Genomic DNA, 25,282 nt, shown 5'->3' with positions numbered 1-25,282 from the left:
CGCCTCCCTTCTCCCTTCGGGGCGAGAGACTGGGGCGCTCTCCTCTGAGCCTCCCTCCACAGCCGTGCCGATGGTACGCCCCGCCGGAGGCCGGCGGGCCCCCCGCCCCCCAGCCGGCTCGGCAGGCTCCATGGCCGGTCCTGCTCAGTCCGGGCGCTGCGTGCGCCCGCCCTCCCTGCTCTTAGAAGCGCTCTCGCCATTGGCTGCGGCCGGGAGCTCTTGCCAATCAGGAAGCGGCTATCATGGAGGAAGGGAATAAATACAAGATGGCTGCTCGTATAAAACCAGGCATTGGGCTTCGCCCCGGCGATGGGGGAATAGAAGCTTTAACCCGCGCTCCGAGGGTTGTGCACCGCTCCCGCCCGCGCCGCTGCCGCCCCCCTGGGGGGAGCGGGACTCTGATCGTTGCCGGCGACAGCTGCGCTCAGCCGCTCCCCGCGGATCATCGGCGGGGCCGAGGCCGGGTGCGGCGCTCGAGAGGCCCGAGCTAGGCCCTGCGCTCTTCTCTCTGGGAGAGCGGCGCCGGCCCCCCCCGCCTGCTGTCCCGCCGCTCGCCTCCAGCGAGGCCCAGCTCCGGGCGGCCATGGCCGTCTCCAGGTCGGTAGGAGCCGGGAAGGGTGGCTGAAGGAGGGCCGGCAGCGGCGGCCCGGAGTCCCCGGCCCTCCGTGTGGCCAGGCTTCTGGGGGTGCGGGGGTGGAGGGGGGTGCCCGGTTCCCACCCCCTCTTGCTTTGGGAGCCTGTGGAGGCCTCGTCGCGATGTCCGTGCTCCTCGGCGGCATGGGCCGCCTGGGTAGGGTTGGGGGTGGCTGCGTGCTCCGGCGCCTGGGTTTGCTTCCAGGCCTGGGGTAGCTCCCCTGCCTGGCGCTTAGAGAAGCCCCCTCCCTTCCTCAGGCCTCTGCTTGGGGCCTCTCAGGCTTCCTCTTGAATTCGACGCCTTCGTTTTGTTGGCCAGCCCTTCCTTGGGTTAAACTGCTAGGGAGTAGGGGATAACGATATCGAGTCTCAAAAACTGGCAAGAAACCGTTTTGCCTTTCAGAGCACTTAATTGTAAAATAACAAATAAAACAGGCTTCCATGCAGAAAAGTGATTCGTGTGTTCTGGCTCTGCCTCAAGATGTTGGGTAGTATCTGCTTACACACATGTGCGTTGGGGTGTGCCAGCGTTTAAAGTATTCACAGATACAGAGGCATGTCTTAATAGGGCTGTTTTATCGAAAATGCTGAGCACAAATTCCTGACATCTTTTTTTTTTTTTTTTTTGGTGTGTGTGTGAAATGGGCATGTTAAGCTTCCTAACAGGATATTTGAAACCATAAATCCAAATTAACCTTGTGATAGATTAGCTTCAAGTCACGTGTTGGTAGTATCTGTACTTCTGAAGTGCTGCAACAAAAGTAAATTTATGTTTCTGAAGTTCAATGTGAATAGTTTACAATTCTATGTAGCAAAGTAAAGGTGTGCATTAATAATCAAAATTTATAGCAGCAATACACCTTTTAAGACTTCTGGTAGCAGGTGTTTTAGTTTGAGCTTTGTAATTTCTGCAGACTATCCCTTTATCTTATTCTACTGTTATTTTTTAATCAATTTGTTATATATTAGTTTGGTTGGGTTTTTTTCAAAGGTGTCCATAAGAATCTGGAAGTAGTAAGGATCTCTGTGACAAGACTACTGTATACACTAAAATAATATTGTAAGCCATCATGTGAAACAGAGTAGCAGTCTAATTACCTTAGGTCTGGGGCAGTCTCCTTAAACTGTGTTAACGTACATGTGATATGGGGGCTAACTGGAATATCAAGATACAGGTTTTAAGCTGTATGCTGAAGTCATATCTCCTGTTAAGATTGGTTTCACATTAACAGTGTTTTTGTAAAGCCACATGTGCTTAGTGAAAAGCAGTAGTGCTCTGTGCAAAGATTTAGTTAACACCTGTTTGGTCTGCTAACTGACAGGAAAAAAAATACTTTGGATAAGGCTTGTTCTAAGCTTCAGTGTAGAGCACTAAAAAAGTTAGTGTGTTATTAATATTGCATGTGATACATTGCTTCAGAGTACAGTTTTAAGATCAAAATGTTACATAAGTTGAATGTAAGATACAGAACTTCACTAAAGGTGCTGTAGTACTTCTGAGTTGGTCTAGAATTGTTTCAATTCCATGTGTGAATTAGGTAAAATAATTGCACATTTTGGAGTGTTGGAATATCTTGGCTATTCCTGGCAAACTCCAGTGTTTCTATAATTGTAAGAAGTGATACTGTGTAAATTTAGCCTCGTGCATGTTTTTTAATAGAGCAAAACCTGCCTATATCCCTTTGAAGTTACACAGCAACTCTTGACAAATGAACCTTTGGGCCGTTGGGCCATAGGAACACTGATGATACTATGCCGGTGTTGCTTTTGTAAATAAAAGGAAATCTTGTCTTCGCTTTTTATTTCAGAACACTGAATTTCTGAGGTCCTTTCCTTTCAGACATGTAACTCTGTTTCTGTAAAGGGTGTAGTTGTTCCAGCTTCTGTACCAGCTTCATTTAATTGCAGAGATCTGCACTTTTCCTCTAGTTAGTTACAGCTGCATTATATATTTTTGAAGGACCAATGTAATACTTCATTGTTGAATGATTCTAACTATACGAGTGTGGAGAGTGAGGGAGAAGTTGATTCAAATTAATCTTTCTCCAAGGATCACAGTATTTGCTGAGTGCATACCAAACACTGATATTAACAAAAAGCTTAATTAGGGTTAGTTCTGTATTGGAACCATATTTTTAAAAATAACCGTTTTTGTAGGTGGAGGAAGGGTATTTTTACATTCTTGAAACAGTAAATTATCAAGTGGTTGTTTTCCTAGTAAAGCTTTGCTTCTGCTGTTTGGCCAATTGAAAACCTTTTTCAAAACCCTAGTCTGTTCAGGAAGACCTAAATAAATATAGGGAATGCTTTGAAATATCTCAAAATTTGAGAATTTGCAGCTTTGTTATTAATAAGATAATCTTAAAAATAATTGTCACTTATTTGTAATCTATGGACAAAAGAGATTTTGATATTCTGCATTATAAGTATACATGCTCGTTTTAGAGTCTGCTATTACACTGACTGAAGACCTGCTTCTATATAACATTTCTGTGATGATGTATTAGAAAACGGACCTAAAAGCAGAACAGTAAATACCTCATACCAAAAGATGTTACAGAATAGTTGCTTCATATATGCTCATCTCTTTGGTAGTTTTATGCTGAAAAGACTAATGAACACCATCCTCCAGAAGTATGTATAGGTGGGTGGGAAGATTGATGTTCTTTCTGTGAATGTGCAAGCTAATTTTGTAGGCTTTATCTCGTGTCTCTGGTTTTAAAAGTATATATGAAGTACTGTAATGTTTGCATAACTAAAAAAAAATATAATTCTTGATAGCGGAACTGAGAAGGAAAAAAGGAAGTGAAAAATTTTGCTTCAGCTTCATTCCTACAAAGCATATGATCCAAGTGAATAAATACAATGGCTCACTAGTGATCTTTTGATATACTTTAGATGAAAAAATAATACTGCCAGTTTATGGGAAATGACAGTGTTTATAGGTTACTCAGGATGATTGAGTTTCAGTAGATAATAAAGTGTTGATAGTGCCTTTCAGTATCTAATAAAACTTTTTTCCCAGTGTCTTTATGTGTTCAAATGCACCTCATGTATTGGTATTCCAACACCAGGGCTGTTAATGGCTTTCTCCTATTTTTGATGGCCTTCACAGTACAAAGAAGAACAAATACACTTTAAAATGTGATGAAATGCGCGAAGCTGGTAAGATACATTAAGAATAAACAATTTGATTTTAATAGGTATTTTAAGTTCACCCTGAAATACCTTAAGGACAACCTACCTCTTCAGGGTGTTTTCAAGGCACTTCCTTAAGCAAATGTGGGAGAGCATAACAACTTGCTGCTCATAGAATCATAGAATAGAATCCTCTTGCAAGGATTCTTAATTTGGTCCATGTAAGTTTAATACTAGTTTCTAGTTTTCTGTGTTTTCATTTATTTGGATTTGTGTGTAACTCGTCATAGGTAGATTAGGAACCTAGGTGTTTGTTTGGGTTTTTTTTAAATATGTCAGAAGGCTATGATAGTAAAGCTCTGGGAAAATAAGTGGGCCTCGTATTGCTCTTGGCTGTTGAAGTGTAGGGCTGTGACTTCCCAAGAACAGATGGCTGCACTGGCTGGCATCATCACTTATGTAACAGTTCAAGTTTAATACTGCATCATTGGTAGGTTTAAGTTCTTACAGGGTACCAAAATTATCCAAAGTCTTTCATGTGCCCTATGTACCTTTTAGAAATGTTCTTTTGGTGTTATTGCACACTTTCTAAAGAAAGGAATCAGCTTCTAGCTTGTTTGGAATGTATTACTTCATGGCTGCTCTTGCATGAAAAGCAAGAGTTAAACTGAACAAGAAGTATGTTTTCATTATTACTTAAAGGCAGACCATCAGAATAGGTAGACACTCTATAACCAATGTGATTACAGGAGTTCTGATCCAAAGCGGGGGAAAAAATAGCATAACTCTTCTCTTATTGATGGAGATTGACTTGAAGACCAGAACTGTGGACTGCCTTCCCTGTTGCTGTTTGTGGGAGGGAATGCCAGCATAGTCATGGAAGGGGAGGAAGCAGAAGTAGCATGTGTGCTGCTGCCCAAATGAGATAGAGCTGTAAAATTTCTCAGACACTTAGCAGACCGAAATGAAACTTGAAAGTCAGGATTGTGCTCTGATAAGGATTCTAACCCGCTCCAGCAGCTAGAAATGGAATTCTTACTAAAGCATTCCCTATATTACTTGTTGATATACTTGTATTATTATGTCTTTACAGCTGTTTTAATCTCCTGTTCTTTCTCACAGCTTTTGCAATGTAATTAGTCATATGTTTTTGGGCTGCATTGGTGGATGTAGATACATATGTAATACTTTGCAAATAAAACTTGTCCAGCCTAATGCTATGGATCATATATGAAATATTGCATATGGAATTAATTATACTAATTCTAGCATTCAGTTGGCTTCCATATGCAGTATAAAATATTGTGACCAGTGTGGTCATGGAGCTCTTGTTTCATTCCAGGTGTCCCTTCCACTGCTCTTTAGGAAACAAGAAGACTTTTCTGTTGTCCACAGCAGCACCTTCTAACTGTTTACTCTACAGGCTCCCACCTATGAGAAATAAAACCACAATCCATTCTTTGTGTATCATCACACTTTGTTTTGTTCTGAATTCTGTTCAGTGATTTTTCCCTTGCTTGATGATCGTATATTGGAAAGTTATTTACTTGATTATTTAACAGTTTATGTGTGCTTTAGTAGGGGCTTGAGTTATTTGAGCTGTGAAGCTGACCAAGCTGGGATTTGACCAAATGATGAAACGCCACCAAAGGATTATCAGGTCAACAAGAAAAGCTAAGGCATCTCCATTAGAGCTTAGGATGAATTTAACAGTGTGTGCCAACCCTTGTCAAGTCTAAAATTTAATTTAGTGTTGTTTTCTAGGTTTCTGGGCTATTTCTGTACTAAGAAATAGTGCCTGGGAGGAAGCTCCTGGGTGTTGAAATGCAATTTATACTGTGAACTCATAAGAGTATTCTCTTCTATGGGTGCTAGCTAGCAGTTTTCCAAAGAGCTCTGGGCAGAGTTTGACATTAGAGTCTTCGAGGGACTACACCACTAAGGGTTTTTTGTACAGTCACACAGTTTTAATGGGTTAGAATATATGCTTAGATAGTTATGAGCTGTTGTGTACCAGTTGGCATTTACTGTCAGAGACTGCTCCCTGGCCAGTCAAACACACTGGCACACACAGAGATGTCAGTCCAAACAGACCACTTCATTGGCAGCAGTGATCAGTTCACCGTCCCTTTCAAGCCTAAACTCATTGAAATCAACAAATTGGAAGTTTTCCCATCTGAAGTCCCGTGAGAGCCCAGCCCAGTCCAGTCAGAATGCTTACACTGGGATGATCAGGATCTTTATACAATTCAGCTGCATAGATCTCCTTTTGGAAATATTTTGGAGATGCTGTTGTTAACCTCTGTATCTTGACCCGGTCATTAACTGTCCTGCTACTAGTTTTCTAATCCCTCTAGTTGAAGGGCTTTCAAATCCACATCATCCAGTTTCCTCAGGAGTCCCATAAGGTTCACTTTAAATATTATGATAACTGTCCCTTCAAATGGAAATCAGCCCTCTCTTTGGACACATACCTTTAGGCAACAAAGAATTGAGGATTAACATGAAGAAAAGAACAGGTCATCTGTTGCAACATTTGCCTACTGTGCCTGGCTAGGGTCATGTATAACTTAGTTTAATGCTGAATATGCAAAATTGAATGAAAAGCAGTGACTAGAACATGGAATTGCTACCTGGAGAGTGCCACTGATTCAGTTGTGGTGGCTCTTTTGAAAGTACTTGTGTTTGTCCTTTGTAATTTTTTATATTGTGATCTTTGCTGCAGTGATGCGCTGGAAGAGCAAAAGGCTTGTTATGTTTAGTGATTGGGGGTCAGTAATTTTTTTCTGTGTACTTTTATTCACAAAACTCTCTTTAGTTAACTGAACTAAGCCTGTATGCATAATCATTCTGCATAACAGCATTGATTAGAGAAATTATGTTCCTCTTTATGACAGCCAATGTTGCTATTCTGATAAATAACAATGCAAATGAAATTGTTTACTGTTAATATTATTCTTGCCTGCAGTCTTTCATTAAGAATTGGGGGGGAGGGCAGGATGGACTGTTAGATAAAATTGTTTCAGTGGTAGTAGTGTAGTGGTCAAAGAATCTGTTCCAATTCAGGGTGGGTGTTCCAGTTTATATGATGATCGCAGACCTACTGATTATTCTTGAGTATCTCTCAGGTGGTTCTGTTCTGAAAGCAAGAATTCTAGCCTTAGTCTTTTCAAAACTAGTGTACTTTAATGAAATGCTCTGGGTCTGATGACTTGCAGTATTTATGTGGGGAGGATTCACTTACCTAATCTAGGTCTCTGGTGCCATTTTAGATGGTATGATGTGTCTTTGCCATTTCAGAATGACAAGGATCTCCTGCATCCTGTGTCATGTCTCTTGACCCCATGTGAATGACTCATTCTGAAGTGTCTCGAGTGCTACTTGATGCCAGTTCTTAAGCACCTGAATTGATGTCTGTGTCAGAAACATTTCTAATGAACTCTTGTCAGTGTAGAAACTAATGTGGTATTTCTTAGAAGAAAAAATATGTAATTTGAATGTAATGCAGTTCGTAAGAACTTTGAATTGCTGGTCCAGGTTTTGTCTTGCTTGTACACTTCAGCAGTGATTAGAAAATCTCAAACTTCTGAAGTGAGGGTAAGACAGTATCTACTGAACAAGTTAGTGCTGTGTAGTGAGCTCATATGGTGTGAGTTCACATAGCAGTGCTGTATGTTTGCTGTCCTGTTGATGAAATGTAGTTCACTCAGGATTGGAAGATGACAGTCAGGATTGTCTAAACCACTGCTTATGAGTTAAAAGTGAAGGATGTTGCATTTTTAAGCTCTGACCTGCAGCAGTTAATGTGCAGGAGAAGTAGTTTTAGAGATAATTTCATTTTTAGCATTCATTGGTATTTAGATTTTTTCATAACCCATAAATCTTTGGTTTTCTTTTTGAATTTTTTTCATCCCCCAAGTACTCTTTGTATTTCTCTTGTTTGCTTGCATCTTGCATATGCTTAGAACAACTTTTCTGACATAATTTGAAATTTTATCTGCCTTGTAGAGTGTTTCACTCAGCCATGTTGATTTGACTTCTGTGTTACATCTGTGAATGATGTGAGCCATGCAGTGTCCTGCTTATGACACTGTCTAGCATGAGAAGAAAAGCCACATTCCACTAGAAAACTGTTAGTTCTCTTTGACTTTAAGAACTAGTTTAAAGATTGTTAGCTTGTTCTGAGAATGAAAACCTCATCAGAATTTAGGGAATTTCTTTCCAACATCAGGTACTTAAAATTAATTTGTTTAGAACTTTTAGTATTTTTTTCTTTCTTAATGAAACTAAGAACGAAAATTTTAACTGGCAACTTTCTCAGTGCTACCCTTCCAACTAAAGCAGGAGAATTCAGGCTCTGCCATACTCTGCAGCAATACCAAAACTTAATTTAAGAATTTTAATACCGCCAAAATATTGTTTTGGAATTGTACACTAAGGAAGTTTGGAGGAGGGGAAGGAAGAATGGTTAGCATGACCAGGGCTACTGTTAGTCAGATATTGTTAGCTGCATTTGCTAATCCTGTTTCCATTTATTTTAATGGGGTTGAACACTGAAATCTTCCTAGAGTGATGTGAGACAATAGAAAGATTTTTTGGTTTGTTGTACATTTGTAAGTTAGACATGTTACTGTTTTAAATCACAAATTGCAAACCAAATATATTGCAGGTTAAAAAAAAAGCAACAGGCAACAACTGTATTTTGTAGGTAATACAACTTCAAAAAGTTGAGGATTTTAGGAGTGAAGATCTAGGGTTACAACTAAGATTGGAATTAAGCTTGATTTTTTTTTTTCTTTTATTTATTTTTTTTGAGGGTATGCCGTCATAGTGGTTTCCTCCTGTTTTGACACATGAAGAGTTCTAGCTGAGGAAGTGGTCTAAGCTGTACATTCTGCTTCACTTTGGAGATGAAGAAAAGATACTTAGATAGTTAAAGGAGTGGGTGATGCTAAATGGCAAACTTCTTGAGTATGGAACACTGAAGTTTCATGGAGAGATGAAAAATGAAAGGGGTGAATTTAAGAAATGAGAGAACGAGCAAGCCATGGTTGCTCTGCAAACTAGCACATTTTGTACTGAATAATACAGACTGCTGCAGATCAGGTTGGGTTATTACTGTCAAATGTACTGAGGAGAAAATGCTGGTAAATAACTGTCTGATATGTTCCTCTGGACTAGTCCACTATCAGTGATTTGCAAGAGTTGGATCTGTAAAGCTTTTGTTTTCCTCCTTGACTGTCTAATCACACAAAACAGCTGGTTTAGGTGTGTTTGGGTTTTCTTTTAAACAACTTACTAACTAGTAAATCATAGCAATTGAAACTCCGGTTTCAGCTACATAAACTGAAGTAGGCTCACCTCTTTTAGTAGGCAGGGAATTATTTCAAAGCTGACAAATACCAGAAGTGTGTCTAAAATACTAGAATGATTTGTGATACTGCTAGAATTTTTTTTTAATCTAATGGGTAGTTAATCTAGTGCCTCCAGTTGTGAGAGCATTTGGGTTTCTATGACATTAGTGGCTCTGTAGCACTGCTGTTTCTGATGTGTGATGTTGTAAGATACACTCTGGAGTAAGTGCGGTTCAAGCATGTCAAGGAAAATACAAAATCCAGTGGTGTTGGAAAGAGGAGCGTTCTTGTTTTTTGAATGATTGAAACTAATGTTAAAGTCAATTTTGGTGAAATGTAATTAGTAGCAACAGACTGACAGGCAAAACATTTGTCCTTTCCTGCATTTGCTCAAACCTAGGGTATGTGTTTGAGGAAGGGGAAGTTTTCAGGGTATATGTATCCTTATTTTGTTAGGCTGATCTAGGTGAGCTTCACTGTTGTGTAAATTCCAGCTTCATATTGTTGCAATATTTGGTGGAGTATTTTTGATTAAGGCCAGAAGAGACAGTTCTGATTGCATTGCCTGGACAGATTCTAGACTCACATTCAGTAATAATCTCATACTACCCAATAAACTAAGCCCCCTGTAAAGCATTTTAACCGTCCCACTTATAGGGGAGGGAGTAATGAGCATATGTTACTTCCATCATTGATTTGATTATCTAGGTAGACTCTTTTTATGTGCTTTTTGTATATGGATGACTTTCTCACTCAGTAATTCTAAACAAGAAGTAAGCTAACTAATCTGAAAAGAGATGATTGGGGTGTCTCACTAAATACAGAGTTACTGTGAAAACAGATCTGGTTAAATTCTTGAATTTCATCGAAGGCCAGAGGAATTGGATTATTTCAAAGCTGTAAATACAGCAGGTTTGGTCTTACATATTCCAGGTAGTTAGGGAGAAAATATGTGAAAAGTAAAAATTTGTGGTATCCTGGCAAAGCAGAACTCGATATTATAGATTGCAGACTATGTCTTCAAAATAAATGATAATGCACAATAGGAGCAGTTGAACCTTTTGATTTCTCTATCAGACAGAATTTGATGAAGATCATTTACAACTTAACAGTGTTTTTCAAGATAGAAAATATTCTATCACAGAACAAGGAAGGGAACATTTTTTCTTGTAACTGCAGATTCTTTTTTTTTAACTAATGTTTCTAAGAATTTATCAGTTATTTTTTTGCTTATCAAATTAAATGTGCTTTTAGAACAACTATGCTTACTATTAGGAAAAAAGTTCATTTGTCACCCTGTCAATTGACAGTCTTCAGGCAAACATTTCTTCTGTTTGCATTAGATAAACTGAAGAATGTGGGGGCATATTAATAAAAATGGGCAGCTGAACTATGAATAGCATAACATTTTCGGTTTTTGTTAATCATATTTAGGCTTGATCGTCTCTTTATTTTACTGGACACCGGTACAACACCAGTAACAAGAAAAGCAGCTGCACAGCAACTTGGGGAAGTAGTGAAACTGCATCCTCATGAACTGAATAATCTCTTATCTAAAGTAAGCATCTTTTTTTTTTTTTTCAGTTCTTTAATGGTGAGAATAAAACTAGTTTAAAGGGGTGTGGGTTCTGTGGAAAGAAGAAAAAGCATCATAGTCTTGTGTTCTCTGAATGTACAAGACTGAAAAAAATTAGGAGACTACTTCTGTTAAGCCTGCTGTTTTGTCAGCCTCTGAAATGGTTACATAAATGAGGTTTCACTTTGCATTCAGTATTGATATTCAGTGTTTCCTGTAACTTCAGGTTTTCCTCTGTAAAGAGAAGCTCTACTGCCTTATAAAAATTTCTGCTCCTGCCTTTAAAAATTGTTTCTTGAGTGATACAGCATTAAAAATATAGGAGGCTGCATGTCTTTAAAAGGACTGGAAAATGGAAAGATATTTCCATTAGTTTGAAACTTCAATCTGGCCAAGTCCTAGCAAAACCACCAAAAACAGTCTATATCTGACAGCTGGAGATGGCTGAGTGACCTCAATTCTGCTCTTATTGAACAGGTGCCCTCACCACAATTGATAGTATCAATAGAGTGGCCAAGGAATCATGAATATCAAATTTCAGAGAAAGAAATAGTTTTTCGAGATTTCAAAGTGGTAAATTAGTTTAGAAGACTATGTGTTGCTTCAAGTGACCCATGTTGTCCCTTTTCTTGGGTTAAATGACTTCAAAGTTTTAAGGTCTATTAATCTATTGAACACTTTCAGAAAGCAAAAAGCAAAAGTCTCAACCCTTGTTCAGTACCTGGAGGAAATCAAGGCTGAGTTTGATGGGATTAAATATAGTTTATAAATTCTTAATGTCTGGCTATGGCAAGAGTTCTGCTCAGCAGTGAGCAGTATGTAGAAGACGGCTGGCATTTCTTCGGTTTGGTTTATTTGTCCTTTGTTTCTGTTGTTTTGAATTTGTCTTAATCCATAGCATTAAAAGTTAAGTGCGTTTTAATAGAGCATAAGAGCTGATGGATTTTCTGAAAGTACATTTTAAGCAAATATTTATTTATCTATCTTTCCTTAAAGGTGTTAGTGTATTTAAGAAGTACAAATTGGGATACTCGTATTGCAGCTGGCCAGGCTGTTGAAGCAATAGTGAAAAATGTACCTGAGTGGAATCCAACTCCAAGATCAAAACAAGGTGCTTCTTAAATGAATTATGTAGAATTCATTGTTTATCTGATGCAAACTGACTGTGATATGAGACTTTCCAAGGCGACTGTATCATTCTGTTTTTTTGAGCATAGACTTTTATATGCATGGCCTGTAGTAAACCTCTTTGGCTTTAGATGTTCATACCCAGTTAGAACAGTGTGCCTGACCTTTGTTTCGTCAAAGATTCCCATGCTTGTGCTCTGTATTCTCATAAAACTTTTATAAATAAAAGGAACAATAACTAGTAAAATGGCAAAACTTTTAACCAATTAACTTTGTCATGATACTTTACAGACACTGTTTTGTTTCTCTGTTCCATTGCTCAAAGCACCTTTCTGAGTGAGGTGAAATGGCAGCTTGCTGAAGTCTGTTCTATTTGTATTCACTTTGCATCTGAAACTGTCATGTTAGGGATGTGGGAGTTGCTTTTGTTATCAACTTATGAACCTATTGTCAGTGATTTTTGTCTAAATCTGCTGGCACTATGTTCACAACCTTATGTGGCACAGGTTCCAGAAATTCACTGTTTAAAAAAAACCCAAACCAACAACAAAACTCTCACCTGTTTTTGGTGATCCCATTTTTGTTTTGTTGAGTGCCTCCTGGTTCTGCTGCTATAGAATCTGTCAAGCAAGTTCTGCATTTGTCTTATCTACTGCCTTTATATTTGTAAACCATCATATTTGCTCTCCTCCAACAACTTCTCTCCAGATTGAAGAATTGCTGTCTCTTCAGTCTTTCCTCACAAGACAGCTGCTTTGTCTTTCAGATAACTTTGTTCTCCTCTGTACTTTCTTACTCATGTCCTCTTCTGGATGCACAGAATGGCTTACAGTGTATCTACATCTCTTAGAGTACTCATATTTATACATAGTGACAAAATGATGTGCTTTGTCATGTTTTCAGTGTCCTTCCTGATGATGCCCAGTACTTAGTTGGCTGTTTTGGCTGTCACTGCCCAGTAAGCTGGTGAATACAGAAAACTGCCAGAAGTGCCTTCAAGATCTTTACTGAATGTTAATTGCCAGTTCTGAATTCAGTGTTGTGTAGGCATGGTTTAGGTTGTTCATTTGGCACCTTTTCTGCCTTTGTCCATTAGTATGTTCTGGGAGTCCTTGGATTACATAGTACCATTGTGACTTCTGGTTACCCAGAAGAGCTTTAGTGTCATCTGCATGCCTGGTAGAAGAGCGCATAGTGAAATTTCCTTCCCGTTGCTAAAGACCGATAGAATTGGAGGCAACACTGATCCCTGAAGGACTCACTCAGAAGTTAACTTCTATCTGTCTTTCACCACTTTTCAGGCTGTAAAAGGATGTTTTCCCCAGTTCCATGTAATTTAGTTCCTTCAATTTTTTTATATGAAGCCTTGTGAAAAGCTTTTGAATATATTATGTCCACCAGATTCCCTTCATCCACTTGTTGGAGCTCTTTAAGGAAACTGATAATCAGGTTAATGATGATTTTTTTCTTTCAGGAGCCATTCTGACTCTTTCCCAGGAAATCGTATTTACCCATATACTTAATAACTTTCTTTATAGACTCCAGTACCTTACCAAGGATAGAAGTTAATATCACCAGTCTAGTTCCAAGAATTACTTCTAGCAGTCCTTTTGCACATTGGAGTTGGGCAACCTGTCAGTCTTTGAGTACAGCAGCTGTTTTGAATGATGGGTTACATGCATTGTCTAGTTCTTGCGTATCTGCCTATCAGATATGAAATTAAAAAGGTAATTATGTATGTGTGAGAAAAAAGTAGCATTTAACAGGGCTAACTGGCTATGCAGACATTTGGTTCTTTTATTTCAGTTAAATTGTTTGATTCAGTAAATACACATTTTACAGTGGTTTGGTTGCATTTAGGTTCTTAGACTTGCTATAAATGACTTGTCTTTTCATATATGTGTAATGAAATGTTAACTTTTTCTTCAGGTCTGTATTTCTTTTTGGTAACAATTGTATTTATGCTGCTGGTTGTAATTCAGCATGTAAGGGTGTTGAGTTATGTAGGAATGGCCAGTCTTCTTGGATGCAAAGCTGCGTGTTACTAGGATCCACAAAACACACTAATCTTTGAGTGCTGAGGGGAGGGAATATATTGGAACCTAATTCATAACCAGGAAATAAGACACTCTGTGAGGAACAAATCTCTTCTGTATCAGTATTGAACTGCACTATACCTGCAACTGGATTTGAGATGAGCTGATAACTAGTCTTCAGCAGCCCTTGGCAGCTCCCATACCTGTTAAGACTACTCTCCAGCTTCCATATGAGGAGTGCTTGGCTGTTGGTGATATGATACAGTGTTGGCATGATACTTGTTTGAACTATTTGTGAGCCATATGCAGCTCAGACGGCAAGTTGGCTGTATGTGTACAGAGAAGCCCTAGTGGTATGTCAGCGTACAAGATTTTGTAAAGCTAAATTTATCAAGAGAAAAATATTAGATTTTTTTCGACTCAGTGTGTAAGTGAGCTTTTTCAGTCTGTCTGTATGAAATGGAGTCTTTACACTTTGTGAATCAAAAAGCTGTATGTCTGATGATTCCTTTGGAGGAGAGAAATTCTTTTCCTCTTGCTTAATCTTCTGTCAGATCTTTGAACAAAAATTTCATCACATTGTCCTTAATATTATTTTCCATGTCCTATCTAGAACCAGGCTCAGAAAGTCCTATGGAAGAGTCACCTTCAACAGATCGGTTGCGTTTTGACAGATTTGATATATGTCGGTTGTTAAAACATGGTGCATCTCTTCTTGGATCTGCTGGTGCAGAATTTGAAGTCCAAGATGATAAATCAGGTATATTTTTATATTTTACTTGCAGACAAGAAAACTTACTGATTTTGAAAAAGCTTGTTGTGGCAATATTACAAGTCTAGTCATCCATGGTTTCTCAGAATGCTAGAAAATAATGGAAGAAAATATTCTGCAATGGAACTGGTTTGTATTATTTTTCTCAAGTAAAATGATATTTTTGAGGGGTGTATTGTTTGTTTGATTTTTTTTCTTATCAGAATTAGTATGTGTACAGGGAGGAGAGTGGAAACCTGAAAGAAGGAGCAGAAAAAGAATTGTTAAAGGCTGTAAAATTTCTGTGCACTATTTTAAGAGGTGCAGAAACTATTACCACTTTTTCATTAAAACAGTGTCCCCAAATACAGTAGTAGGATGTGGCTTATTTAAAGGTTGAAAGGTTTCAAATATAGAAAGATTGCATGGAAAATACGACGTCTGGGTGATGTCTTTTGTTTCAAGTGACTTGTCTGATATCTTTCTGCAACTTTTTAGCTGAGAGAGTTGGTTTACATCAGTGTGATAGTACTGAATTATTTTAATCTAAGGGGTTTTTTTGCTGTTACTCTACTGCTCTAATTTCAGTCCATCTTCCAGTTACTGCACTAAATGGAATGATGCTATAGATAAAAATCTGCTCTGACTGCATAGCCCTGAATCACTTGTTCCCTGTGTGTGAGGTGTTCTGTGTAGTACACAGATCACTGGCTCAATAAGGAACAGAACCTGTGGCTCCTGACACTTAAGCAGTATCCTGTCTGTTAAGCCTTGCTGCTATTTTATTGCTTGCCATGTTTGATGCTAGATTAATAAGGTGTACAAGTTTCATATCTTCTAATGAAACCTTGCCTGTTCAGAAATCAAATAGAATAGGACACTTTAGTTCACAGAAGTCTGATATTTATTCCAGTGTCTTATAATTGCACATAAATAATTTTATGAATTAAAATAAAAGTATCAAAAAATAAGAAATTGAAACTAAAATAGCTTTAGTTGCTGCTTCTTTTAACTGGTGTGAAAATGTGCAAAGGCTGCTTTCTCTTCTGCATTTTGTAGCAGCTTTACTTTTCAATTAAATAGTCAATATGAATTGGACGTAAAGCAAGTTAAATAATCTTTGGAATTAGAAGTCTTTGACATTCGTTCATAAAATGAACTCTAGAGAATGGAAGTTTGTTTTTCTCTGCTTGTCAGTAAATGCAATTTTTAAAAAAGGCTTTGGCATAGATATAATTAACTACTAATTACTACTCAACCTGCTGTATACTCCAAAATTCTGCCAGTATTGGTCACCTACTTAGAAGTTTGTGCAGATATTTGACCAAAAAACTCCAATCTACTCACTGGTTTCCATACTGCACATGTGAAAAGAGAATCAAGTCTGACAGCACTAAAAGCTACAAGTTTTGTTTTACTTGGAGGGTTTATTCTATTTGGGCACTAAAGTCTTCTAATTTTTTTTATGTAAATATGGATGCTTCCAAAGGCTAGATGTTTGGTAATTACGGTTGAAGCTTCATAACATTCTTGAGATGGCTTCTGTTAACTTCCTAAATAAACCTTCCTTGATGTATGAAGCTTGAGGATAAGATTGTTAACAGACTCAGTCACCCTAGGAGAATCATGCTTATGCTTCAATTTACATTGCCATCAGGAGTTAGTATGGGCAGAAGGAGAAACCTGGGTCTAGTGCATTTTATAAGGAGGAATGTTTTCAAGGAAAACAGGTTCAAATTCAACCTAGCTTAGTAGAGGATATTGGATTGAATATGATTTGAGGGGTTTTATTGATGACTCTTAATTCTTAGGTCTGTGTTTCCCAACAGAAGATGAAGTTTAGAAGAAAAAGAAACCTTAAAAACACCACTACCAAACCACACAAAAAACCCCCACAATCAAAAACCCAGACTGCCAAGTCAACAGATCCCACAAGGATGCATGTGCTTAGTGAAAAAGCATTAGTTCTTGAATCAGTTGCTAGATTTATTTTTTTTTAGTGTGTTAATTCGTTCCTTTCAAAGTGCACTTTCCTAAAAATTCAGGAAAAACTTTATTTTCTACTTCTGCAGAATAAGTGTAATTTAATGAATTTCATGGGAGCTCTTTTCTGCTTAAATTGATTTCATTTTAAGTACTAGTATAGCTTCAGCGGCAGACAAAGCCTTCCTAGGAATCAGTATGATTTGGTTTAAAAGATTGTATTGATGTATTAGCCACGTACAACTAATTCTGTAACTTTTAGCTTTCTTACATTATTTCATTGATCAAATCTTCAATAATGCATATGGTTGGAAATGTGACACATCTTCTCTTTTTCTAAAAACTTTTTTTTAAGGTGAAATTGATCCTAAAGAGAGGATAGCGCGACAGAGAAAACTGTTACAAAAGAAACTCGGCTTAGATATGGGTGCTGCAATTGGGATGAATACTGAAGATCTGTTCAATGATGAAGATCTGGACTATTCTCCTTCTTCAGTTTCACTAGTAAACAAACAACCTGTAGGTAAAACCTCGGGCTGTTTGACTGCCAGGAGTAATACAGTGGGTTTGCTTTATTCGTGCTTCTGCAGTTATAATCATAATATTTTAAGTATGAGGATCAACTTCTAATATGGTATGCACTGATTTTCTGAAATCTTATGCCGTGTATTTGCATATTAGATTATTTGATGGCAAACTGCTGCTCTGAGTTGGAAATGATGGAGGGTTGGGGAAGTTGAGAGCAATGTGGGTTTGAGGATTTTTCAGGACCTTCATTGTAAGAAGAACTGATGGTGAATGACTTCTCTTTCAGACTCTTCAGGCTGCTGAGTTAATTGACTCAGAATTTCGAGCTGGTATGAGCAGTAGACAAAAGAATAAAGCCAAAAGAATGGCCAAGCTATTTGCGAAGCAGAGATCCAGGGATGCAGTGGAAGCTAATGAGAAAAGGTATAATAGTGAACTGGTTTGCTTTTATTTCAGTTAAACTGGGATTGTGATTTATCTGTTGAAAAACTTCCTACAGTTGTTGCATCTTAATCGTTTACATGCTGATTGTGCTGATGGTAAAATGCTTGTGGGCTGTACTTATTTCCCAATAGAGCTTCATTAAGGACCTAGCTTCAGAGGGATCTTGAAATACTAGGGTGGTACAGTTAAATTTGTGGCTTGTCCCTGTCATTAAATATGGCTTGAGAATAGTCCATGAAAATGAGGGATTTAAGAACATAACTAGAAATTTCAGTTATAACTTTCTGATGCATGCTGTGTTCCTTGCTGTACTTTATAGGAACAGAGTATTGTACCTACTGTGCTTATAAAAAGCTGTAAACAAAATTATCTTTCCTTGATTTCATTAAGAATTTCTGTATTTCTTGCAAAAGGCTGAGAAGGATTGCCAATTTGGGACAGCATTCTCCTGTCTCCTCACTGAATTTTTTTTTTACATGTAAACTTACCCGTTTTGCGATTTCAGCATTAAACCTCTTTGTTTTGTATTCTTGCTACACTTCATTCTATCTGAAGACTTCAGCCGTAGAAGTAATTACTTCCCCTAAAGCATACTTTCTGTTCATAAACTTACGCTTTTTCCCTCTCAGCAATGATAGCACTGATGGCGAACCAGAAGAAAAGAGAAGAAAAGTTACAAATGTTGTCATCAACCAGCCTGCCACAGACTCAAAAACGTTGGTAGAAAATGCTCCAGAAGAGGTATGATGTATTGTTCTGCTGTTAGCAGGAATGATAATTTAGTTTTTCATCAGAGTAATGTAAAACAAAACTCCTTTATGCACCAAAATTCTTTAGCAATTTTAGCATTAAGAGAATTAAAGAATGCCATTGCCAGCTTGCTTTTATATGTAATGAAGCAAATGAATTTCAAACTGTGTATAGTATTGAAGAAGAAAACACATTTAATCTGTTGGTAGCAGTTTGTGACCCAAATGAACGTGGTAGGTGGATTGCAGGTGTCAGACCTGGTTATTAAACTGTAAAACTGTGCTAAACACTTAGATGATAGGATTACACTGAGCCATAAATAATTTGATCTAAACGTTCATGTAAACTTTATTTAATCTTAGCCTTACTTTAATTAGGCTTAGTTTAGAATTAAGTTCTATCTTTAGTAGTTGAAGATTTAAACAATTACCTTATTCTTGGAAACACTTGCATTTGTTTCAATAGACGAAAAGCTGAAAAATTGTAAGAAATGTTATACCAAAATACAAATGGTACATAGAAGTTTATTTGCTGAGACTTTATTGATTAGTCTGTATTCTACAAAAATGAGATTTTTCCAGGCCTAGCTTAGTAATTAAACTCTTAGTTGTGAAACAATGAAATTAATTTGAGAGATTAATTATAACTGCAGGCTGAAGAGCTGCTGGTTGCTAGCCTTTCAAATGCTTTGTTTGTGGTGGTGTGAACTTACTCGTAATTTCTCTTCCACAGTCATGTTGGTTTCCTTGTATGAAATGTTAGGATAGTGGATATGGTTCTGGTTTTCAAAAATGTGGAATGTTTTGAAAAGGGTGGTGTTCATTGCTGGATTTATTGACCCCATTTGATGACGTAGTGTAATTTCTAACTGAGACTTGCCTGTTGTGTTCTTTAAAGGCAAAGTTCATAAATATAAAGAATCACTGGGGATTTGCATAATTTCCTGCCTTAATATGGTTCCTAAAGGGGGATTGAATTCCAGAACTTCAAAATTAATTGCCATAGAGAAGATGTTACACTACTAACAAACTTAACTTCATAAGCTGTTTAAAAGATCCAGTGCAAAGTTTCTGAAGTGTGGAAGATGTTTTTTCTTCAGTGCTGTCCAGTAACAAAGAAAAATACTTAAGCTTTTGAAGGTCTTTGTTATCTTCACGTACTTAAGTGGTGTACAATATAAGAAGTGTTTTCCTGATCCCTTTCTCTTTTAATCTTGTACTTGAACATTTCTTTATGAATTTAGGCAAATGAATGGCCTTTGGAAAGCTTTTGTGAAGAGGTGTGCAATGATCTTTTTAACCCTTCTTGGGAGGTAAGACACATGTGCAGTATCTAAGGTGTAACTAGATTTTTTTTAAAAAAGACTTCAACAAAAGCACAAAAATTGCATGCGTAGGACTAGAGTGTTTTGCTAGATATAAAAAATTATATCAATTATAAATACAGATTACATAGCCAAGACAAACCTGCCTTTAGAGAACTTACGTGTTTTTTAAGACTTACTTAAAGGGGAAATTAAAACAGATGCATGCTCAAGTGGAGAATGGGAAAGACATGGAAAGTAGTGATTGTAAGAGAATTTTGGAAGCACTGAAATTCAAGCAAAATAAAAGCGCATGAATCTGTGGTCAAAAAGATGAAGCAATTAAACCAGTCTTGGATTCATCATTGGTTTGAGGAATATTGTGTGAGTCTGTTGCTGACAACTGTGACATGTTTGTTTCATGCTAAGCGTAGAGATTGGGGGAGGATCACTTGTTTGGTAACAGGGGTTAGGCTAGTTGTTCATTTATAAAAAGGAACTTTTAACTTACTTTAGAATGATGGTAAATAAGTTACAAAAACTATATATTTGTTTGCCTAGGCAACTTAGTTTCAGGATTCAAAACCTGTTCTGCTCACGCTTTTATTCAATCCTCATACTATTTCCCACAAACTTTGATACCAGTTCCAAGCAAAAATTTCAAGTAGCTGACCATGGTCTCTCTTCCTTGAGCAGAAGATGGAGATAACTGTTATCAGCTAACTTGAGGTTTTTAATAAAAAAGCAGGTCATTTGAAAGATTAAATGTTAACACCAACTATAACATACTTAGATATATCTGTAGCACAGTTTCAGTGATAGTAAATTGTCCATACTGACCTCAGACTTGGAAATATAGATCATATGCAGCCAGCACAATTATTTTGGGCTCAGAGAAAGGATAATTATATTTATGTGGCACATCACTGTGTCTGTGCTAATAAGCCTCACCCTATTTGAAAGCAGGCTGTTTGCAGTTGAAGCCAAAGTCCAGTTGTGTTCTGGAACGTAGGCATTCTCATAGCTTGCTTAGTACATTTGATACAGGGCGCACACATCTTAAGGAAGTAGATCAATAGAGAATCATTATTATAGTTTGTTCTGGATGAAAAACAGGTTAACCTTTCTCAAAATACATGTTTATAAAATGGCTTTCTGGCATCTTCTTGCAATGTCTGGATGTAGCCTGGATGACTAGTTCAGAGTGCTTACCTAGCTTATAGGCAGCTGATGTCAGGGAAGATGAATCCTACTATTGGTATTTTGTTTATACATTTGTCTGTCTTGCTGGTTTGTGTTTGTAGAAGCCGAGAAGATAACTAGCAAAGTTTTCCTCTTTTGCCTTGTAAAAACTGGATCATAAGCAATCTTGGACCAAATAAACAAATGATTGATGTATTATGAACAATTAGAATTTTAAGACTAGGCTCTCTGGTTTTTATGGCTTGTTTATAGCTTTTAGCAACAGCCACTGAGCTGTACTTAAGGGGATGTGTATGCTTGCATTTTGGCATCCGATGAAGGGAGGACCTACCAACTGCTTGGTTCTAGTTGTTGCTATCATGAAGTTAAATAAAATAATTTTCTGCTAGAAACAAGCATGTATATGAAGTGCCGTTAAAGGAAAAAAAAGACTTAAGTTCTGCTCTAACTTATATAAAGGCCTCTCAATGAAAACCTGGTTCAGAACTTTGCGTTTGCAACTTCCTGTATATCTGTTGAGTTGGCTTTTCTTGGTTACCCAATTACTAGTCCAGTTAGGTATCAAAATACCAGAAACAGATGTGTCTATAGCACATATTTCTACTGGTCTTCTGTCACTTCCAAAACTTCCTAGTGTATTCAATTGTTAATGTTAAGTGGTAACATACAAATGGCTATAACTTGCTTTCACATATCACTTGTTCATTTACTTTTTAAAAATTAGCCAAGCAAGGCAGGTTTGAAAGCAATGCAGAATAGTAATTCTCAGAAATTTGTTTTGCAGACCCCAAAATACTCAGTGGTGATCCAAACCGTTTAAAAAATAGAGTTGTAAAGAAATGTAAATGTAACATGTAACAAAGAAAAACATGAAGTGTTTTAAAATGTTAGAATATTGCTTATTCTTTAGCTTATAAACTTACTAAACCCAGTAGTATCTTCTAGTTGCTCTTTCTCTGAAAACCAGCATCTTTTAACGTAGTGAGGTAAAACTAAATGCAAACTGTATTGGCTACGTTACTGCAAATGTAACTATCTTCTGTGTTAAAAAATAGAGGCAATTCTTAATTGCTTCTGTCTGTAAGATGGCAAATACTTAGGAAAATAACAGATTGGACAGATTAGTATTTAAGTGTATGATTTGATACTACCCTTTCCCACAAGTCTTAAGTACCACTAACTCTGCAGCACTTGAAATGTCTCCGTTAAGAATAAAGTAGTATTGTTTCAGTTACTAAGTGTGGTTTTTATCTTCCATTCCTACATATTTAAAAATTGACTTTTTATTTCACTTCTCTAGGTTCGACACGGTGCAGGTACTGGACTGAGAGAGATACTTAAAGCTCATGGTAAAAGTGGTGGTAAAATGGGAGATAGCTCTTTAGAAGAGGTGAGTTTCCAGGCATGTAGACCGAACACCTATCTTAAATGAAGTTGAGAAAACAGACTTTTTAAAATACTTGAGCTTTGCAGGAGATAAGTGATCTGGGAGAATATAAATTGAGATTTGTCAGCTCAGAATAATCTGGATGAGATTGCTGTATGCACTGATTAAATGTTTACATTCTTTTTAAAAGGCCAGTACAAAAAACAATGCTACCGTATAAGCAAGCAGCCATTAATATGTCAACTGGGTGTAAAGTTACTAAACACTAGCTTCCATACTAGAAAATACAATTTTCAGGTTATGGTAAGGATGTGCTGAAACAGAATTGACAGGTTGATTACGTAACCAGGGAAGTGTCTCAGACCATCTAGTTTATTCACTTAAGTAGGTGACTCTTACTGATCTGCTTGCTTTGTTATGGTGAGAAAAAGTATTTAAATAGTCTGTTTAAAAGGAAAACACTTTTTTAAAATATCCTGACAGTAACAACTTGTTTACTAATAATGAATCCCATCTGCATTCATACTAACTTCCCTGCTGTAAAAGCAGCTGGAAGAGCTTGTGGTTTAGAGCATGTTGAAGAATATGTTTAATAAATGTAAGTCAGGCTACTTCAGGCAAAAGCTACTATCCTTTCTTGCTTCCATGTGAAGTAGCATTTGTTCCATGGAAATTGCAGGGTAGTAATAACACACACTGCAATGATAAGATACTTAAAAGTGTTTCTTAACTATTTAGGGAAGGAGTACGTGTACTTCAGGCTAGCTTCAAAGGCTGCTCTGCATGCTATATGCAGGATATAATTCTTTTGATATGGGAATATGAAATCTGTAATATGATGAAAGTTTTGTTCATGAAAATATTTTCAAGGGAAGTGGTGATCTAGTAGGCAAACAGTGGAGATGAGAAAGATGATACCTGAGCAGTTGTTTTTATGGGGCTTCTGCTCTGAGACTCAGAGTTACAGAGCAATTGGGTCTCTAACAGAGGCCAGAGCTTCAAGACAAGCTTGATCTAAATCACTTTGTTCCATCTGAAGGAGATTTGGCTGAAAAGCAATTTCCTTTCACTGGGTCTCCCACAGTGAAGAAGTAGTGCTTCATAGTTTATTTGTAAATATTCTTCAAACACATACTAATTGTTTTGCCTAGGATGTGTTGATATTAGTCAGTATAAATTATCTGAACACCCTTACCTTTATGTGCTATCTAGGGATAAAATTATGTGTCTATAAGGTGCTCTCTAGCCTTTTGATAAATTATCATGTGTTTTTTTTAAGAAAACAATAGGATGTTTGTAATAAACCAGGTGAACTGAATTAGTGCTGACTATTTTGCCTTGACTATCTGTGCAACATGACTATTCAGTCAGTTTAAACATATATTGTCATATCTTTTATATACATTTTAGGTAAAGCAAGTACGTCAGAAATCTTAGTGAATAAATATAGTCAAGGTGTTCAATTTTTCTCTTTTTACAGATGATTCAGCAGCATCAAGAGTGGCTAGAAGACTTGGTTATTAGACTTCTTTGTGTGTTTGCATTAGACAGATTTGGAGACTTCGTTTCAGATGAAGTAAGTTGTCTCTGAATGAACAGGTAGATCAGCAGGCTTCTGCAGGAGCTATTGCAGCAGATCAGCTATGCTTTGTACAGTGCTACTGCATGTGCCTGTTGTAATTGCTCACAGATGCTTATTACAAGTAGCTGATACATAAACCTTACCTTTTGTATAACAGTTTTGGTCATTTGACTGTACTCGTATTGGTTTCTTTCTAAGTCAAATTTTAAACAGAAATATCTGTTTTATCATTTACTTTATTCTAGGTGGTAGCACCGGTACGTGAGACTTGTGCTCAGACTTTGGGAGTAGTGTTGAAACATATGAATGAGACTGGAGTTCATAAAACAGTGGATGTTCTCCTGAAGCTGCTCACACAGGAACAGTGGGAAGTAAGACATGGTGGTCTCCTAGGAATAAAGTACGCTTTGGCAGTACGTCAGGTAATAACCTTCATGACAAATTGCAGAGAACCTTGGAAAAATAAGCTCTGCTCAAAGTTGAGGATGTGGCTGAACGTTGGATAGGTATGCTAAAGCAAGCTTGTTTGCACTGCAGCCTCATGTGGACTATAAGATGTGTGACTGCATTTTTATATCCAGGCTGCAGAAATCTGCAAGTACATAGCAAAGTTGCGCTGTTGTAACTTGATAAATTACTTGCACAAAACATTATAGATAGAGACTGTGCTTGTAATGATACTTCCTTGTGTGAGGATAACAGAGCTGAGTGCTACAAGAGTATTAGTATGTTCATGGTATTATTCTGCAAACACTGAGCTTTGCTTATACCAAAATTGAGCTAAGTTACAGTTCATTCAAATTTATAACCTAGGTTTTACTTCATAAATGGTAACTTACAGTATTTAGATTAGTCTTGGACCCGTAGCTTCTGTTTTATATAACAAACAGCTTTATTTACACGCTTGAGTACATCTTAGTAGCTTGGGGCATTATATGATTTTTAAGTCTAAAAATGCTTTTGATCTTTTTGACAGGACATGATCAACACTTTATTGCCTAAAGTGTTGCCTGCAATAATTGAAGGTCTGCAAGATCTGGATGATGATGTTCGAGCTGTTGCTGCAGCATCTTTAGTACCAGTAGTGGAAAGCCTGGTCCAGCTTCAGTCTCAGAAGGTGACTGAATTGTTCACTTTTGGTCTGAGCAAACACATTAACACTTACAGTAAGCACTTGGATTTTTCTTTTTTGTTTGGTTTTTTTTTGGTATGATAACCTCTTTGGCTTATTTGTGTAGGTGCCTTTTATTCTTAATACCTTGTGGGATGCACTTCTGGAGTTGGATGACTTGACAGCTTCCACAAACAGTATCATGATCCTTCTTTCTTCCCTTCTGACTTATCCTCAGGTCCGCAAATGCAGGTAACTTTTTAAATAGTATTGCTTCAGTATTGCAGGTTTGACTGTACAGTTATTTTCAAATTGGACTAAGCAAATTTGCTTTCAAGTCACGTGCCAAGGAGATCCTTGATTTAAGTCAGTATT

At 37.5% G+C, this 25,282-nt stretch overlaps 1 protein-coding gene across 2 annotated transcripts in view; it reads left to right on the top strand.

Annotated features, from left to right (window-relative positions):
* The first annotated feature begins 254 nt into the window (after positions 1 to 254).
* BTAF1 (B-TFIID TATA-box binding protein associated factor 1) overlaps positions 255 to 25,282 on the top strand; it is a 47,254-nt gene continuing 22,226 nt past the window's right edge. Inside the window, exons 1-13 of one of the 2 annotated variants that reach the window (XM_074907494.1) lie at positions 255 to 597; positions 10,560 to 10,683; positions 11,698 to 11,812; positions 14,479 to 14,625; positions 16,955 to 17,118; positions 17,414 to 17,550; positions 18,201 to 18,312; positions 19,565 to 19,633; positions 22,128 to 22,217; positions 23,695 to 23,790; positions 24,042 to 24,218; positions 24,773 to 24,913; positions 25,035 to 25,159. In XM_074907494.1, coding sequence (XP_074763595.1) covers positions 584 to 597; positions 10,560 to 10,683; positions 11,698 to 11,812; positions 14,479 to 14,625; positions 16,955 to 17,118; positions 17,414 to 17,550; positions 18,201 to 18,312; positions 19,565 to 19,633; positions 22,128 to 22,217; positions 23,695 to 23,790; positions 24,042 to 24,218; positions 24,773 to 24,913; positions 25,035 to 25,159 — 1,511 coding nt within the window. In that variant the 5' untranslated portion in view covers positions 255 to 583. Of the gene's footprint in view, positions 598 to 6,214; positions 6,283 to 10,556; positions 10,684 to 11,697; positions 11,813 to 14,478; positions 14,626 to 16,954; positions 17,119 to 17,413; positions 17,551 to 18,200; positions 18,313 to 19,564; positions 19,634 to 22,127; positions 22,218 to 23,694; positions 23,791 to 24,041; positions 24,219 to 24,772; positions 24,914 to 25,034; positions 25,160 to 25,282 lie in introns of those variants that run through there. The other variant, XM_074907493.1, reaches the window with a different exon arrangement.

The sequence above is a fragment of the Athene noctua genome, chromosome 5, assembly GCF_965140245.1.
Source record: "Athene noctua chromosome 5, bAthNoc1.hap1.1, whole genome shotgun sequence".
Classification (NCBI taxonomy): domain Eukaryota; kingdom Metazoa; phylum Chordata; class Aves; order Strigiformes; family Strigidae; genus Athene; species Athene noctua.
This window is presented reverse-complemented; position numbering and strand designations above follow the sequence as displayed.